Source organism: Buteo buteo, chromosome 25, assembly GCF_964188355.1.
Source record: "Buteo buteo chromosome 25, bButBut1.hap1.1, whole genome shotgun sequence".
NCBI lineage: Eukaryota > Metazoa > Chordata > Aves > Accipitriformes > Accipitridae > Buteo > Buteo buteo.
Window position 1 is genome coordinate 11,527,713 of NC_134195.1, and position 18,487 is coordinate 11,546,199.

Below are 18,487 nucleotides of genomic sequence, written 5' to 3' on the forward strand. Positions count from 1 at the left end.
TCAAAATGAAGTTTTGCTTACTGGCACATTCAACTTCCAGAGGAGAAAGTGGTGTGCTCATTGCCAGGTAGGAAGCGTGCAGTCCAAGGAGAAGACCCAAATTCCTTTCTGTGTCTATTAGAGGTGATGACAAAGTACTGAGATCTGGTGTTGTAATCACTTCCTGGTCAGGCTAATTAAAAGAAATAGGAGTTGAAAGCTAGAACTCAGGTCCAACAAGAATTTTGAAAGCAAAGCAGTACTTTACTTTAGAAAGTATGTATCCCATTAATAACATTTTTACCTCCATATACTGGCCAACACAGAAGGCATGCATTGACTCCCGTGTGTCTTCAAATTGCAAAGCAGCCTCCAAAGCAACAACTGGGTCCTCACCTGCAAACTGAGCTAATGAAAGAATAAGGTAGTCAGTATAATGTCTAAAAACCTGTTTATGCCATCTAGTGTTGAAACAGAAGTAATTTGTGTCTTTAATTCAGATGCTGATTCTCACCAAGTATGCTACTACCAGTTAAAGACTGGGTTTGGAAGTCCTTTATATCATACACTTTTCCATCAATCACTGTCCAAAATCCTCCATCTTTGTTGTGGTTCTCTAGATCAGCTTTACGTATAAGTGTCACCTCCTCATTATTTCTGCTACTCTGGCCAGTAAAAAATGAACCTACAGGTATAAAACAGAATAGAGAATTTATCAACAGAAAAACAGAATGTAAAGGTTTTTTTGAACATTCTTTTAATAGTTACCTGACCAAATTCTTCACTTCTGTTCCAAGGCTGCTTATCTTTTGATATGCTCAAAAGTCAAAATGGCTATTAATATGTTCCTGTCTACATATTATGCAATTAAATTGTCTGTATGCTGTATTCTTTTATGCACTAATCTCCAATGTCACACTGTCAAAGACCTAGCATTGCCCAACTATACGACTGTTTTGTTTGGAGGTGGAGCAGAACAACCAGTGTTCTGGCAAATTGCTGCCCTAGTTGGTTCTCCCTTCAAATTACTTCAGTTTTTTTACATGTTTGCCTACAAGGCATTGGCTATATATTTAACTTCAGTCTAAATCCAGATTTTTTTAAGATAAAAGAACAAAGGTTACATACATGTTAGAATTCTTCCAATCTATGTATCAGTAAACTATTTCAAACTAAAGGTAATTTCATCCAGGCAAGAAACATCAGAGTTATGTTCGCACACATGCGCCTTCATCTCAGTTTGCTCTGTTAGACCAGTAACTGAATTTTCATATAGTTTTCGCTCTCCCCAACACACGACTATCTAGGAGTGTGACCTTTAGCTCTCTTGGGTTATGCCAATGATGTTTCATTCCTCCCTCCACCAGTAAAATGCTCAGTCAGAAATGCACATTTTCTGCTTCTCTTTTCACCCCAGGCACAGCACATATTATATAGTGTCCTGGGAAAAGAAAAATTCTTTATTGCAAAGCTTTCACATTACTCTCCTTTTATGTTACGGACAGAATTTAGTAACAAAATGCATAGACATACTACTCATGTTTTCACTGCAACTCTTCACACTCAAAATGCAAAATGATGTGAACTACTTCTTTTAAAAGTTGCATTTGTATTCTGTTTAATCCTACCTCTATATATAACTTCCTTAAGAATTTATTGACAGAAATAAATACTGCCATATGAATTGGTTAATAAAAATTTGTACTGTAAAGTAATATTCCCTTCCTGAGAGCGTTCATGAACAGTCACAATTTTCATATAGCTACTTAATGAAAACATGAATAAATAGTCCAGACGCTAGTACATACCCATTATTCCCGGCCATGCTAAATCCTCATTGTCATCCCTTTCCTTTCCAGGAGCTAAATGGTTAAATCTGTCTAGGTGTTCTAGCAAGCCAGCCAACAGAGGGATAGCACCAGCTTCCTGCATTAATCCAGCATTTTTACTGAGTAGCAGCACTATAGAAACCACCAACTCTGGAAGAAGAATGCCTAAAACACAGAAAACACAGAAGATACTTAGATTTAATTCAAGACCTACATTTATAGCACTACATAAGTAGACCACCAAGCAATACATTCTGCCTTCTATTACTGCTTTAGTACAAAGCTCTTGCCTTTCTCATCAAATTTGCCCTCTTTCTCTCCCATCAATCAAAAGATGAACTTGACTCTTTTTTAGTCATTTAGAACATTCAAGAACTTCTACAATGTAACTTTATAATTTCATGGAAAGGGAGGAAAGGAGGATAGCAAAGAAAAACCTACCTGTTAAATCCCCGTCCACAACACGAGATACTTCTGCAAAATGCCTATGACTAGTAGAAGCAATGCTGGTTGCCACAGGAAGTATATCACCAATGTGTGTGCACAGAAGAGCAGTGTATTTTTTCAGTAAAGAGCCAACGCCTAAGAGGTCAGGACCTGTATAAAAAGGAGGAAGAGCACAGAAAACCATCACACAGTCATATTTAAGAATCAAGATTTCAGAAGCTGTCAAACTCTTCTGAAATGCAGCCACTCAGTATTAGCCCTGAATTAAGAAACCACATCTTTTTAAAACTTGTTAAAAGTTTATAAGTAGTTTATTATCTAGATCCTGTTGCCTTCCTAAGAGAGATTTTCCTTTACAGAAAACAATTTGAAGAAACTACTTTCAAACACTTTTCAGACAGACTGAGTAACTAGGCTGATAAATGAGACAAGAATATAAATTAAAATAAGAAACTGCTATCCTGTAAAAGAGGTATTGCAGAAATGCTTGGGGGGGGGGGGGGGGTAGGGGGGGCATGCTGATGTTTTTTACAATAACTTACTGTATGTATTAGGGACCTGCCCAACACAATCTCCTGGGTAAAGTTTACTAACAAGTAGACGCTGAAAACGGAGCAACAGGTCCAGAGAAGCGGATCTCTCTTTGCTATAATGTTCATGGTCCATGCAGGAAGAAATGCGACGAGCAACATCTTTTAGTTTGGCTATCGTCTGTGAAGCGATGTTCCTAATCAGTATAAAAGTATTGTAAAGTACTTAAAGGGAGCTAATAGTGAAGACAGTCCACAGAAACACAGCTTAAGCTTTTGCTAGCATTTCACACAAATATATGAGAAACTTATGCAAAGTTTCTTTGTAGGATGTTCCCTTGTTTGCACCATAGTACCCAAAAAGTCAATGGGTTTTGTGGAGGCATTTTGTTTAACAGTATTCGTAAAACACATCAATTTTTTATTTTTTGTCATCACTCACTACAAAAAACAAACTGACTATTTTCCCTGAAAGGCTGCAATGAAAGTCATGACACTATGTAGCTCAGAAGAGTCTCAGTAGTGATTAAATTACATAGTTACCATCACAATTAAGTGAAAAAGCACATTAAATTTCTGAGTAATCTCATAATTAATTCCTGCTACATATTAAATACTGTTGTAGCTGACATAAAGAAGCTTTGTTCTCAGCACCCTACTGGTCATGCATTCACAATTCTTTCTCAGTGTCAAGAATTTAAAATTCAAGTTTCTTCCCCACTTAGAGCCCCAGCTACAGTCTCGTTGAGGCCAAATATTCAGTCCTAAATAAACAGGGCAAAACATTCAGTTCTAAATAATTTTCTGCTGATTCTCATACTTTGTAAGGACAGGCTTTTGAACTTTTGTCCTATATTTGTCACACAGACTTTAAGAGTACAGGAACAAGTATCAAAATCCATAAAAGCAAGGCAGTAAGTCTTTCTAAAATCAGGTAATTAAGTATAGAACTTTGCTCCATAGCAAAACTATAGACTAGCTAGGAGAATGTTCAATAGTTAGAATTCTGAGGAGCTAAAATGCTAGCAGACTATTTATTCGCTAACCAAAATTAGTCATCGTTTAGGTGACTAGTTCATAAAAACATGTAAACAGATCTTCTGTACAAAAAATAAAGAGACAAATTCAAAGCAATTACCTTAGTAACTGCTGAATTAACTGAACTAATGGTAAACTTTGTTTTCCTGCAGATTCATAGATTCCAGTATTAATAAGGTCTTTGTCCAGTGGAGTCCTGCTCCTATGAAGCGTTGATGCATTTGCTTCTTGCTCATCAATTTCTTTTTCTTTCTGTGCTTCTTTTTTTGCTTCAATATCCTAAAAAAGTAAATCAAGTTAAAGAAAATGCACAAACTGCCACTGTGATTATGAAACATTTTACTAACAAGTATACACGATAACAAGATCAAGTTACTTTTACTTATGTCAGAAGTGAAACAATTCCTACCAGACAAATGTGTATTGTATATTCTACAACAACCACATGGGCACGCTTTTTTTTTTAAACAATTATAATACAAAAAGAAGGGGGTGGGGGGAAGGTAAACAAGAGCAGACAAACTCCAAATTCAATTTCCACCAAACCAAGTTAACAATTGATTTCTGTTCTATGTATGTTTAAACATGCCAGTAACTCCTGCACCATTCACAACTGAAGGCATGTTTACTCTGTATTTACAGAAGTAACAAATACAGTCCACTGCAGAAGAACCCGGGTTAGATTTGCTACTGAGCTATAGTCATACAGAACTCTATGGAAACGAATTCACCCAACGTAAATTAACCTGTGCAGTGCTGTAGATCGCTTCCAGCATATATCTGAAGTTGGCTCCAGCATCTCTGACCTATGCTGTAACGTAAATGCACCCTAGGAGACTTGGTTAAGAGTCAAAAGGTCCTGCATGTCTTTAAATACAACAGAAAATGCTAATGCTAGACTATGCATTAAAGCAAAACTTAATGCATGCATTTCCTCTGCATCATAAACCTCCCCATTTACCAACAGTAGAGAGAAACCAAGAAGACAATATACTTGGAAGAATAAAACAAATGAAGCGATAAGGGAAAAGCACATTTTTGTTTTCACAGCCGTACATAAATATGGCAATTTAAAGCAGTCTGTGCAGAGGATGTCCCATCTCTGAGAGATTAATGGAGAAGACAGTATATATAAAATGTTTCTTTCATCCTTTGTGTAACTAGTCAGCATTTGTTAAACATTCGAACCAGTCTGAAATGGAATCTATGGAAGTTTGGGATACTGAAAAGAATTCATTCATCTTGAATTCATAAGTAATAAGGCTGGAATTTCTGCTGGAGAGATATGGGTGAAATCAAGGAAGTCAAGAACTCAAGAATCCCACAGAAAGGTACAAAGTGCTTTGTAAAATTATGCTCCTATGACAGAGCTTTATGAAGAAGTTTGTTACCGTTGTTTAAGTCACCACTCTAGGCAACGAAAAGAAACACTCTGTTAAAAAGGAGAATATGATTCATGCTTCCATACAAACACTGGCTCAGGTTTCAGGTCAAAAGAGGACAACCATCAATCCACAAACTTCAGAAAACACTTGATACATCTTCATATTCTGTTTATACAGAACTGCAAAGCTGCTGTAACATACCTGAATTTCTGCAGTAATAGCAGCATTTAGTGCAGACTCTAAGCCCCCATCAGCCATCAAGCTGCCCACCAAGAGGTCAATCATAAATCTACGGCCTGGACTTACATTCATTTCATTTCCTGAAACTAAGAATGGAAGAAACTATTAAAGAACTAGAAATGCAAGCACAAAACAAATAGGTTTAAATCTTAGGACCAACCTGCACTGGGTAAAAGGGCTGAGAGTGCCCTAGCCCGCTCTTCTGCTGTTGGCAGTAACACAGACCATCCACTCTGCAGCACTGCTTGAGCGGCTGATTGCACAGTATTAAGAACACCAGCATTGCTTGCTAATGTTACCACTGTCTGTTTCAGGCTATTAAGCAGGATACTGCCCAAACCTAAGCCAAGGCATTCCGGATCCACCTGATGACTAATGGCAGCATGAAGCTGAAAAAAAAAAAGGAAAGGGGAGGAAAAAAAAAAAAGGAAAAAAAAGGAAAAAAAAGAAGAAAAAAAAACAGGGACAAATTTTAATTAAGAAGAGATGTGAACTTGGGCGGGGGGAAGTCAATCCTGGAGCAATTGAGCAAGTTCACTGACCAAGATACAAACTTCCATCTGTAAATTTGTAAAAGTAAAGAGAAATGCTGGCTTGCCCAAACACATAGTGAATTTAAACTAACACTTACAGTTTATGAACTATATGTAACTATATCCCCTAAAACTCCGAACTATAATAACCTAAAGAATAACCTAAACTGTTTCTACCTCACTATAGTATGCTAGGAAAAGAAGCACATCTTCAGTGACTGTCAGATACCTTCTAAAGAGGACATTCACTCTTAAAAATGCTATTTAAAATTCTTAGAAATGCTCAAAAACTCTGAGTGTATGGATTTATTGAGTGGGTATACAAGGCTTAATCCATTTACATTTTATTTTTGTAATTCATTTTTAATGAGATCCAAAAGATGTTGATAAGAAAAAAAACCAAACACTAGCTGCCAAATTTCAAAAATTAAAAAGTGATACTGTACTTATTTCACTTTTTAAATCAATAAAAACGTTATAAAGCACATTAAATCCACTATTTTCATCCCAGCAATTTACTGAAACATTTAGCTCAACGACTGCTCAGTGCATAAGAAATTGAAGGTACCTGAAGCCTTAGAAGGTTTAATGTTGCCACAGCCATACACTCCTTTTCCTGAGGAGGGGGCCAGTCAGAGGAGCCATCCATTCCCTCTGTCACTTGTCTTAGTAACAGATCCAACTGCTCAAACGTCATGGGGCAAACATCCACCACAAACGGCACCCGCAAGCCTATTGACCATTCTGAACACGATGACCAAGCAAAACTCTATAAATGGAAACCATATACAAAGTTCTACAGGTATTTCCAAAACATAAGATGACACTGATTAAAGATAGGAGTGTAAAGCTAACATCTGCCTTGAAACAGTAACAGGAGATGCAGAAATAATATCAGCACATCAGTTGGAGAACCCTCTACTTGCATCCTTGTAAACATACATAAAACCCTACCAATCCCAGAAAAAAACTCTCTTATCACATTTTCCAAAGTGCTGTTATGCCAGTCCAGATACCTCACCATCTTTGCTGCAGGACACATTCTGTTTGACAACTCTTCAATTGCTGTACCAGACAAAAACCCCAAACAGGTAAATAGCTACTTCTCAGAATACCCAACAGAGGTAAAGCTAGTCATCCCTTTTTGGCAGAGGAACTGCACAAGATTTGTTTTCTGCAAGCCTTCATTTATTCAGAATAAGAAATAACAATAAGAAAAGTCATGCAAGCACAGAAAAAGGGACTGGGATTAGTGTACAGAACTAGACTCAGTGAGAGAAAAAGACAATTTGTAATTAACAAAAACTCACCTGAGCAGGCCCACAAGCAATTCCAACAATATGCTTTGTGTCTAACCCTGGGAGAGCTGCGGGCTCTGGTTTGGTGATCCGCAAAGTATCAAAATGTTGACACTGATCATTGCTTCCCCAGCTATGCACTTCACTATCTTCAGTCAGTGCTAAACAATGGGTAGATCCAGCTGCCACATCTATCACTTTTTTTCCTGATAGGGAAGTCAAATATTGAAAATATAACTTAAAGATTGCAATCATTAACAGAAAAGTATCAGAGGTAAGGAAAACTGTACTAATTACAACCATAGTTAACTGTGAACACATTATGGACATCAAGAGTCTCACCTTTGCCTTAGTAGTGGATTGGAAGAGTACAGCAAAAGAAAAACCAAGGAAATATTTAAAGATTTGTAAGAGACAGCTTAAGTACAAAAGTTTACAAGTTTAAAAAAATCTTCTGTTTTGTATCCCTTCTATGTAGATACTTTTTCAGGAAAGTTTTATTAAAAGATCTCTGCATCTATGAACAGAGACTGTAAAGTTACATTGTAGTCATGAGTTCAGAAGTTACTTTCAGTTAGATCGTTCATCATGAAAGTAACAATTTTAGGAAAGATAGAGCAATAAAAGAGGTTTCTTCCTCATCCTTCCCTACAGAACCTCAGGTTTCTCACAAACTCAAGAAATAAACTTCACTGTTACAAACTAGTCAAAAGTACTGGCATGAACACAACTTTAAAAACATTACCTGTTACCTGTGATTTTCATTTATTCTATTCACATGCCTTAATTGAAGCATACGTATAATATATATTTATTTGCATGACAATGCAAAAATACATGTTTTAAATAAGCATTTCTGTGAACCTAATAACAGAAAAGCAAGAAGAATAAAGAGAATACAAGACAAGCAGCATTTAAGGTAGTCATAGTGTCTCTAAGTCTGCTAGAATTTTAAAGGTATAAATGCAGAAGTGATGGGAAGTGTGCACTATTACTTTTCTCAATGCAACCAGCATAAAACGTGAGAGTACATGGTACCATCATTCTTAAAGTTGAGATCATTAGTGACATGGTACCATCATTCTTAAAGTTGAGATCATTAGTGTCTGGTAAAAAATTCCAATAACAGCAAAAAGAACTTTGGAATATTTCGAGCTCTGACAATTACCTTTCAAGCCTTCCAGCAGTTTGGGATATCGAACATGCTCTTCCGTTCCATGCCCAAGTCTTTGATTATCACCTTTTCCCCAGGTGTAGACCTGGCCATCTTTGGTTAAAGCAATAGAAAACTGACTCCCACAACGTACTTTCACAATGTCCAGATCTTGAAGTTTTTCTATCAACTTGGGAGTCTTGCAACCATCACTGCCTCCTCTTCCCAGTTTTCCATAATCTCCATCACCCCAAGACCACACTTGGCCTTTAAATCAAGAAAAAGAAAATAAAAAATATTGCATTCCTTTTTCATGTAATGAAGTTACCTGTTTTAAAAAGCAAGTTCTTTAAAATCTGAGATTCTATAATAAGCACAATTTTCAAATTGTAACTTAAGAATAGCAGTTACAAATTAATTTCTAATTGTTCATGAAAAAAGGAAGAAAAAATCTGAAAAGTTTTCATGTTGGCAAAACTAAACATAAGTGTAACACATAACATGCACTGAGAATTCATCAGTGTACAGAAAGTCCTTCTTAAAAACATATGAAGTATAGGATTTACTGCAAGTCAAGCCTGTAGTGTGATCTTCAGTTAAAAACTGCCTTCTTTTATTATAAGGCATTATTTGTAAGAACTTGCAAAATTATTTTCCACATCAAATGGCCAAATTGTCTGCAAAACCTGTTTTCTTAATTTTCAGTTCTTGTCATTCAATCATTTCACAAAATGAAGTTAAAAGTGCCATTGTCTATTGTGTTCTTTTGAAATACACTACTAAATCTAAGCCCTGATGTAGGATCTTAGAAATAGTCAAGTCATTCTGCATGTGCATTAAGTAAAATTATGGTTCAAGAATGGTAAACCCATGCATGTCCAAAAAAGAAAGTCTAGCTTTACATTCTGATGCATTTATGTTCCCTATTTGCATAAGCTAGTCTCTAAGATACCCTGATAAAGCAATAGAAGCATGCAAGAAGGGGACCAAGAGGGGGGAGAAAAAAAAAAAAAAAAGGGTTTCCATTTCCTGGATGAGCAAATCTTTCAGCTTTTAAATACTGCACATCAACATAACCAGCTATATTTTAAAAGAACAACTAGCTTCCAAGAACTATCTGCTTTCTAAGGGATGACTTCAGGGATTAACTTCACACAGTGAAATTCAGGTTTTGAATCTGTCTCACCCTAGGCACCTCGCTCAGGGATGCTGGGAAGCAGAATTTCAATACAGCCCCTCTTTGGCACTTCCCATGGGTTAACACAGACAACTCTCCTACTTAAAATTCTGGCTGTTGTGACAATATGAGCTATTTGCACTTATATAATAATGAATAAAATTTAGACACGTATGCACATATATGTAAATATTTTGTGTGTATACATTTACAAGGGTATTTTAAATATATAGAACATAAATGGAAATATATATTTGCATATTCATAACAAATATATTGCATATCTATGCATGGAAATATATCTGCACATACATATTTCCCCAAAAGGAATTTCAGTTTCAAATTCTTACAGAACTCAAGCCACTAGAAATAAGCATATCTGCAGTATAAATATCTTCAGAGTGAATGGAAGAAAAGGTAAGCCTATTTATTAAACTGTTAAGTTACATTTTGCTACTAACCATTTTCAGTAACTGCGAGAGTCTGAGCATCTCCACTCCCACAGGACACATCAATAACTTTGAGTCCTTTCAGCCCCGTGACCAGCATTGGGATGGTCTGATCTTCACTGGAACCTTCAAAACAAAGTAGTTCTGTGAGAAGCAAAACCAACAAGGTCTGGTAGGTTCTTCTGTTTGGGTTTTTTTTGTTTGCTTTTGGGCGTTTTGTTGTGTGGGGCTGGCAGGGTGTTGGTTTGGTTTTGCTTTCAGATTTGAGCATCATGACTAAGCTCCCATATGGTTTCTTAGATATCTAATATGGACTTAACCCATGAAATAGTCTTTGCTTCACAAGGAAGGGAACAGAGAACAGTGTAGATTTTTCTTCTCCACCCAATTGCTTATTTTCACATAACTTACAGAAATTTAGTAGTTTTGAGACAATCCCTCCCATAATTATTTCAATTCATGTGAAACCACATATGGTTCTCAAATCAGCTTTAGGTAAGTTGGATAAAAGATCATTTGAGACAGGTACTAAACAATTCTTTGACAATCAACTTACTTCAAGATATCAAGTAACATACCATGACCAAGCCTGCCATAGTTTCCTCGTCCCCATGTATATAGCTCTCCTTCAGCAGTAATGGCTGCACTGTAGGTGCTTCCACATGCGATATGAACAACATGTTTCCCAGCTTGCTTTCCAGATAAAGCAGATATCATCTTAGGTTCCTCCAGAGGGCTATTTAAAGAAAGGTGACATATTTCACAAAAGGTGATGAGTAGATAATAAAAGGTGTGACATACTTGTTAGAAAACAATTGCTGCAATTCTACCTGCAAACCTTACTTCGGACTAGTAATATCAAGATATAAATACAGCTAAGCCAAAAATTAAGTTCAGATTGTTCAACAACATACAAACCACTGAAAGAATGTCTGACAACTATGATTTCTATTTCCAGTTAAATTAATGCAGTGTTTTTTAAAAAATGTTTGTCTGTTATAAAAAAATATTCTCTTTTCTTTAATTACTATATCTGAACAATTAATTTCATGACAGAACAATTAATTTCACAACACTGCTAACCTTTGTGTAGCAACTCCCTTGCTTTGTAGGGAATTCAGCACTGGGGGAAGACACTTAAAACCTCTAAAATACGTTGAGGTACAACCCCTACAGAATACCCCTGTAGAAGGCTGCTCCTACACAAAAGCAGGACAGTAATGTTATTGTTTACCACAGGGGAAAAAAGGAATAATATATGAAACGTGACTGCATAGGAAATGATGACCCCACTCTGACGTTTGAGTCAATGTTTCTAGAGAAAATGCGTTGTGGATTCATAAAACCATGAATAAAAGGCCTAATAACAGTGCAACCACTACTACACCCTCTATCTACAGGTATTTCAGAAAGTAACATTAATACAGAACTGGGAATATTACAAGCAGAGAAAACATGCAAGGAGAATGCAAATTCTGTTCAATAACAGACGAATGTCAAATTCTGAATGTGTTTATATACACAACTAAATAGTTTTTACTATGAATTCAGAACACTGTCAGATAAGCGTTATAATTCTTTTTATTACGTACACTGTATCCCCATGGCCTAGTCTTCCACCATCTCCACAACCCCAAGAGAAAACTTCACCATTTGCTGACAAAGCAAGATAGTGATGCCCATCTGAATGTGCTGCTATCTTCACAATATTTCTGGAAGCTAGACTCTGCACAAGCTGTGGTCCCTGTGAACCAAGCAAAAGCAACATACTTACAAAAACTGCTTATATTTTCCATCACTTGCTTATATACAGAATAACTAGGTACAGTTTTCCTAAGACTTTATCAAAACTGTGCACTCAAATTAATGAGGTGAAGGTATAAAGAAAAAAAAGATCCAATCTACTATTTGAGTCTTATAAAAACAACGCTTTGAAGTTATTTTGTTCCCATCCTTGTAAGATCTTCAGTATATATGAAGATGGTGTTTATCTTAATCTTACAGGCAAACCTTAGTGACAAATGTTTCTGTTACAGTATAGTTTTGTTTGAGAAACTACATAGTTTGGGCAGTGTTACATCACCGAAGTAAATTCCTTTTCATATCTGCCAATTTCTAAAGTTGTTACCAAGGCCAGCATACCAATGAAAGCAATTATCATTGTATTAATAACCTCTAGCCTGATAGAAATTACAGAAAACAGATGCATTTCATCAAATCAATACAGGAGATCAAAACCACTATTTCTGAAAGTTCAAAAACAACAACATAGAAGCTCACAAAAATCAGCATGTTTCCATCTACTCTTCCAAGATACTGTAAATAGTTAAAGGAGCAGACTTAAGCTACAAAGTAATACAGAAGAGAACACATTTTTAAAAACATGTAAAAAACTCTCACCAGAGTATCGCTGTTGTACGCTTGTGTATAAACTCGTCCATTCCTAGATAATATTAGAAAACGTTTCTCTGCACAGGCAACCTGCACAACACCAAGATTGGCGAGTCCTTCACATTGAATTGGACCACTCACATTAGCATAGTATTTCCAACCTATTAAACCCCAAGCAATGACCTCTTGCAGAGATCCCTAGAAAATAAGAAATTCCGTAAGTACTAATTTAGAAATATGCAACTTAATGAAATGCAAAGAGCAGATTATTTTTTAAACCTTTATATGCCAAATATACTCAAGTCTGTGTCAGCCATTACTGGCAGTAGTCAGTAAAGCTTACCTATTAGAAGATATCAAAAATAAAGACTTGCATGCATCATATTGAGTTTAGTCTGGTACTGAATAATCTATAAATATCTACAGTAAGCGTTCAGAGATTTTTCAAGTTCAGAACTTTAACATTTACAAAGTCCAGTCTTGAGTATTTACTCTGATAAACACAGGGAACAGCTCAAAATATGGCAGAATTAGCCACAACATTGTGATAAGAAAGAATGGTTCACAAACCATAGAATTGTACTCCAAGGTTGACTGAAGGAGCACTGATGTAATAAAAGATACCCAGGTAAGATAGATTTAGGCAACTCAAGCTTTACCTTGTCAAAATCAAAAGGAAATTTGAACAATCTTAGGAGTCGTTTTCCTTCCAAACTGAAAATCAGTTACACTTTTAGGAAAACTATCTTACTAAATTTGACGTTGCAAACAGTTACCTTATGAGATGTAGGAGAGCTACACTGTGGAGGCATACATGGGGTGGCTAGACGATCTAAATGGGCCATGATCACTACAGCTGTTTGTCTCAGATCAATCGCTAGCTCATTGTCCTGTGGTAAAGTCAGATACCTTAGAAAACTTTCATTTGGACTCAGAGGGTAAGTCAGGAGCTAGAAAAGAAAAAAGAGCAGTCAGAAGAATATTCAAGGTATTTCTATGTCACTACACATACAGATACACAATACATTTTAGACATGTTGAGTATCTGCACAAGTTTAAGAAAAGCCAAATTAAATCTGCACATCCTTTTTCTTAGAGTAGAGGAAAATTCCAAACACACACATTGAGAAAATATAGTCAGATTGTGAATATAATAGAAAGTTACAAGCATAAAAAAACCCCTCATTCACTATGTTTTATCAACCTCAATAATATTCACTAAGAGTCATAGTTCAATTAACTTCAAACACAACTAAATAAAAACAATCCAAATATGCAGAAAAGTTAACTGCTCACATCTCTATCACAAAAGCATTCACTCTGAAACACAAAGCTTACTTCTAACGATACTATGACATTCTTCCTCCTACCTCAAGAAACTCAAATGTACGCATGAAAACCAAACATCTTGCATGGAAAACACTACTGCCAATTTTGTTTGGATAATTTTATAATTATTTTAGCCATCCAAATGAAATTTGATACCAACATAATGCCCCTTTCAAATAATCCAAGGGTAAGTACCTGAATCTCTTCCTCAGTATTGGGCACATCTTTATTACATATTATACTCTGAAATCTTTGTAGCAAAGGTAGGAGGGGTGCACTTGTTCCCTGTGCAGATCGCTCATTATCTGTTTCCCTCGTTCCATTATCCCAAAGTTGAAGCAACAACATAACTGCAGACAACATTTGGCTGAAAGAGGAAGTTTACACCCTCTATTAATTAGCATTCCTAAAAACATTATTTGAGGTTATCCATACAATTCACTTTCTACATTTTGAAGTTTAGCAATATCCGACATCATGACTTTCCATTTTAAACAGATTATCAAAATACCAAAAATGGATTTTGCAATCTAGCTAACATAAGATCTTGATCGCCACTGCTTTACAGAAAAGGTTCATATGCCCTGAACCACAATTATTATGTTAAACCCAAACCCGTGAAAACTGAAGACAGGCATTGCTCAAGCCATTCCAACAGTCAGTGATGGTTAAAAATCAGAGTGCTCATGCTTCTCACCTTAGTGTACCCCTCTGCACTGCCAGTTCTAGCAATATGGCAAGCGCCAAGTGCTGGTCTTGTAATGGAATGTTTCCTGGACCTTTGGTACTGGGAGCTCCATGCACATCTCTATTTAACAGTCAAACAATATACATTAACTAAGAAGTAATTCGAAACAATACATATTTGCTTACCAAAAGCATCTACAACACACCAACTAAACTTACAGAAAAATATAAAAGTGTGATGAAAGCAGCTGAGAAGAAAAGCTGACACATTTCACACAAGATCAATTTTTAGAGTGGCAGCTAGGGTTTAAAATTGCCCGAAGCTTCACTGTGTACTCTATAGGCTATTAAACATGCTAAGAACATGAAAAACATTCTTCACAGGTGAAATTCAAATATTCTTTATGATATTCACTATAAGGATGTAGTTCCAGTATTCAAGACAATTAATTTCCGGTAACTATTGTAAAAGGGTAACTTTAAGCCTCCTTAAATAACAGGGCAAAGCGGGGGAGTGCTCGAAGTCCAATATGAGTGCATTTTCCCTCATATGCACAGAAGTCTGCATTATTTTACTACTAGCAAGGCACAATTAAGCATACACCTATACTGTATTACCAAAACACTCTTCATGTAGATACAGTTCACATTAGTGAAACACTATTTTTCAGTTAAGTCTACATGCAGTGATTCAGAACACTCCAATTCAGATTTTTCTTATACAGTTAAAGGAATTAAATCATATTTTAAGAGCATCAGTTCAACAGTTCATGTATATTTTGCTTGCTTGTACAACAACATTAGAAAAGGAAAGAATCTTTAATTTTCCATAAACTATTATGCTTATACCATCAGCTGCTAAGAGATACAAGTTTGCCATTTAACAGCTACTTCAGCAATGCTCAAAAAAAAGAAACTTACCCAGTCACAACAGACCTTAGGAATTTAGTAGCTCTTTCTACCACTTCCAGCCATACAGAAGATACAGTCCCTTCATCAAAAAGGGATGCCTCTGGTAGAGCTCGTAGTGCATCAAGTGATTCCTGTAACAATTCACTACACAGGTCTGCATCTTCACCTAAGGAACACCGTAATACTATTACACTCCCATCTTTACAGAAGTTACACAAATTTCTGTACACAATGATTTGTGGATTTATTTTTTTTTTAGCCTCAAGCTTACAAGTTACTTAATAGTATGTACAAAGTTCTCAATTTTCACATGAACGTTTTGACTCCAATACTTCTGAAGAACTATCTGCTTCACAAAAAATACATTCAGAAAGGTGACAACTCTTAAACCAGCTCATCCCACTATGGATCTGCTGAGGAAATCTGAAGAAGAACTAGGGTTGGCTGGACAAAGAGTGAGCCAAACAGCTGCCATCTGAACAAAGACTGCAGACTGAGACAAACAAGTTCAAGTGGCAGAGGTGACAATTCTGCCAACCTCTGCAATTTGACAAATTGCTGACAAGTACACAAACTAGACAGAAGCTTCACACTACTGCTCCAAACTCCTTTTCTAAGTTAATACTATCATGTAGTAATATAGTGGATTGACCCTTTCTGAATAATAAATGTAACTGTTCTGAAACCTGGCATTAAAAATACAATCTGTTCATGAAATCCCGATTTGCCTTCCTAAGCATAGAAGTATCCCAGCACAACACAGCATTGAGACTGGCCTGGATGGCTTCAATCAGCAACAGCATTGTTGGGCATAATACCACATACAATTATGCAAATCTAACATTCATAAATGTATAGTTCTATGCAAATATTTAATACACACACATGCTTTAATGAATCACCTCTCTTCTAATAAAAAATATACGCAATATGCTACAGAGCAGACCTACCTGACCTCCAGGCTCTACGAAGGAACGCAAATGCAAATGAAAGTGCTGCTCGGGATCCGACTCGTGCAAGTCCTTCTACACCTTTGCCTACAGGTCTTGGGCTAAATAAAATTATATATGCTTTGTCTCGATATAATTTATATAATATAGATTTATATTAGTAATTATTTGTACAACTTGTATATTTGACAATTTTATAATTTTGCTATATGCATGCATATATAATTACACAATTTTTGTTTGTAGAGAATTGTAATTGTCTCCTGAGAATGAAGGTGATCAACATCAAAATGTCAACAACCAAAATTCAACTTCAGCTGCTTCAAAGAACAACCGATTCAACCCTCAACATCCAAAAGTTTCACAGAGAAAAAATAAACTAGACTGGCATAATTGACTGCCATCAGAAAGATGTCTATAAGTTACTCAGAGTGAAATTATGGTGGTGTATTCAAAATACACAGACATAAGATACTTCACGTACTCATTATTTACTCAGGAAGTTTATACTTCTAGTTAATTTGGACTGCATAAACTATGCTTATAGGCCTTTTTTTTCATGAATCTTCAAGTATTGATAATTAATTCCATCAGTTTTATCATTTCTTATCTTTCCATTCAAGCATCAATGTTATGAATCTCTCTTTGCAGCTTCTATATTAGTGTGTGTAAGGAAGAGAGATGGTTTGAACTTTTGTTAATACCCACTAGACTTGCACATATTTCTGTTAACTTTTCAAGCAAACCACCACATTAATTTAAGAAAACTTTCCTTTGTACTTAATGACAGGAGATTCCCTACTGCTTTCTCTCAGAAAGACACCAACAATTCTGTTTTATTTTTCATCTCACATCGAAAGAAAGTTAAATGCTTAGGACTTTTTCAAGAGAGAGAAAATTTAAACTGGCACTTTTAGCAATCTGATAACTTAAATATACCAGTGCTCTTTTTAATCAGAACTGAAAAAAAAAGATTTTCAGAGAACAGACTATTCAGAGAAAGATATTGTCAGAACTCCAATCCCATAATAACTAGTCATGGTATCTACTTACTGTTTCCTTTCATTTTTTATGCTAGAGACAACCTAACATAAAAATCTCCCTCGCTGAATTGCTTGTTCTGTCAGACAGCAACCTTGTTCAGCTACCTAATAGCTTCTTTAATGCCTCATCTGATATATTTTTCTATTTTTTAGGTCAATAAGCTATCTAGACATGGAAAGTAATCAGACAATTTCTTATTCAGTTAGTTCTCTGGAAAGTTTCATATAAAATGTATGATTACAGCATTTCTCACCCAAGCTAAGGAAAATTATGTTCAACTTTAAGGTATTTGTATTTTTAAATTTGTTATGTGCCTTAACTGAGCAAATATTGACAAAAAATACATTAATATTATTAGAAGTATGTAACCTCCATAAGCATCATTTCTGAAATAGGCTTCTCCATACTTTCTAGCTAAGTAGAACAAAAGTAAAACCTCAATAAAAGTATACTTGTAGCTCAAAGAATAGTATCTACAGCAATGTATTACAATAAAAACCCACCAGTATGAACAGAGACACTATAAGCAAGCATCAGCCACGGAGGAAAACTGAGTGACAGGTAACACCTCGTAAAACCATCTTAAGAAATAAGAGAAGTTTCTTTACTGCTAATGTTTCACGAGGAGGAAGAAATCACATTAAGTGCTTACACACAGGCTGATGACCTTTCTATGACTTTCCTTATGTATTAGCTCGTTCATGCATGTGTCATTACCTTTTCTTATCCACAGCAGGCAGAGGAATACTATTGCTTTTCCACTTAACTTTGACATTCTCCTGAAGAACTGTTCTGTTCAATGCAATGAAATATCGTTCCAGGATAACTAGCCTCTGCTTTAGCCTCATAGCTGAAAGAGCTGTTGTAGCAGTTTGTGTGGCCAGAGCTTGCTGTTCCTTCACTAGTACATGAAGGCACTCCTTCAATTCATTCACGTCTGAAACCAGAGAAAGGTATCATTTTATGGGTGTTCATCTTTGTTACATACAGTATCAAGAAAAATTAAGACAAATGGAAAACTGTGGAATGACCAGGAGTCTGAACCTCAAAACCCAGTGAAACTCCCTGTTTCCGTATTTAATGTGCACATTTCTAATTCACAGTATTACATAATCA

General features: G+C 35.9%; 1 protein-coding gene across 8 annotated transcripts in view; it reads right to left on the minus strand.

The window, feature by feature from the left end:
• Positions 1-18,487, minus strand: part of HERC2 (HECT and RLD domain containing E3 ubiquitin protein ligase 2) — a 115,626-nt gene that overhangs the window by 66,681 nt on the left and 30,458 nt on the right. For 5 of the 8 annotated variants that reach the window (XR_012654375.1, XR_012654376.1, XM_075057272.1 and 2 more), the window contains exons 5-26: positions 18,089-18,308; positions 16,328-16,428; positions 15,387-15,543; positions 14,476-14,586; positions 13,974-14,145; positions 13,226-13,399; positions 12,459-12,647; positions 11,651-11,802; positions 10,637-10,794; positions 10,071-10,184; positions 8,448-8,699; positions 7,292-7,485; positions 6,550-6,750; positions 5,609-5,837; positions 5,410-5,534; positions 3,924-4,102; positions 2,798-2,982; positions 2,250-2,405; positions 1,788-1,973; positions 494-664; positions 284-387; positions 22-172 (exon numbers count right to left, since the gene is read on the minus strand). Coding sequence is in view for 6 of the 8 variants with exons in the window: in XM_075057272.1 (XP_074913373.1) it covers positions 22-172; positions 284-387; positions 494-664; positions 1,788-1,973; positions 2,250-2,405; positions 2,798-2,982; positions 3,924-4,102; positions 5,410-5,534; positions 5,609-5,837; positions 6,550-6,750; positions 7,292-7,485; positions 8,448-8,699; positions 10,071-10,184; positions 10,637-10,794; positions 11,651-11,802; positions 12,459-12,647; positions 13,226-13,399; positions 13,974-14,145; positions 14,476-14,586; positions 15,387-15,543; positions 16,328-16,428; positions 18,089-18,308 (3,681 nt within the window). In the remaining 2 variants the exon portion in view is untranslated. The remainder of the gene's footprint in view (positions 1-21; positions 173-283; positions 388-493; positions 665-1,787; positions 1,974-2,249; positions 2,406-2,797; positions 2,983-3,923; positions 4,103-5,409; positions 5,535-5,608; positions 5,838-6,549; positions 6,751-7,291; positions 7,486-8,447; positions 8,700-10,070; positions 10,185-10,636; positions 10,795-11,650; positions 11,803-12,458; positions 12,648-13,225; positions 13,400-13,973; positions 14,146-14,475; positions 14,587-15,386; positions 15,544-16,327; positions 16,429-18,088; positions 18,309-18,487) is intronic. The other 3 variants (XM_075057273.1, XM_075057276.1, XM_075057275.1) reach the window with 3 other exon arrangements.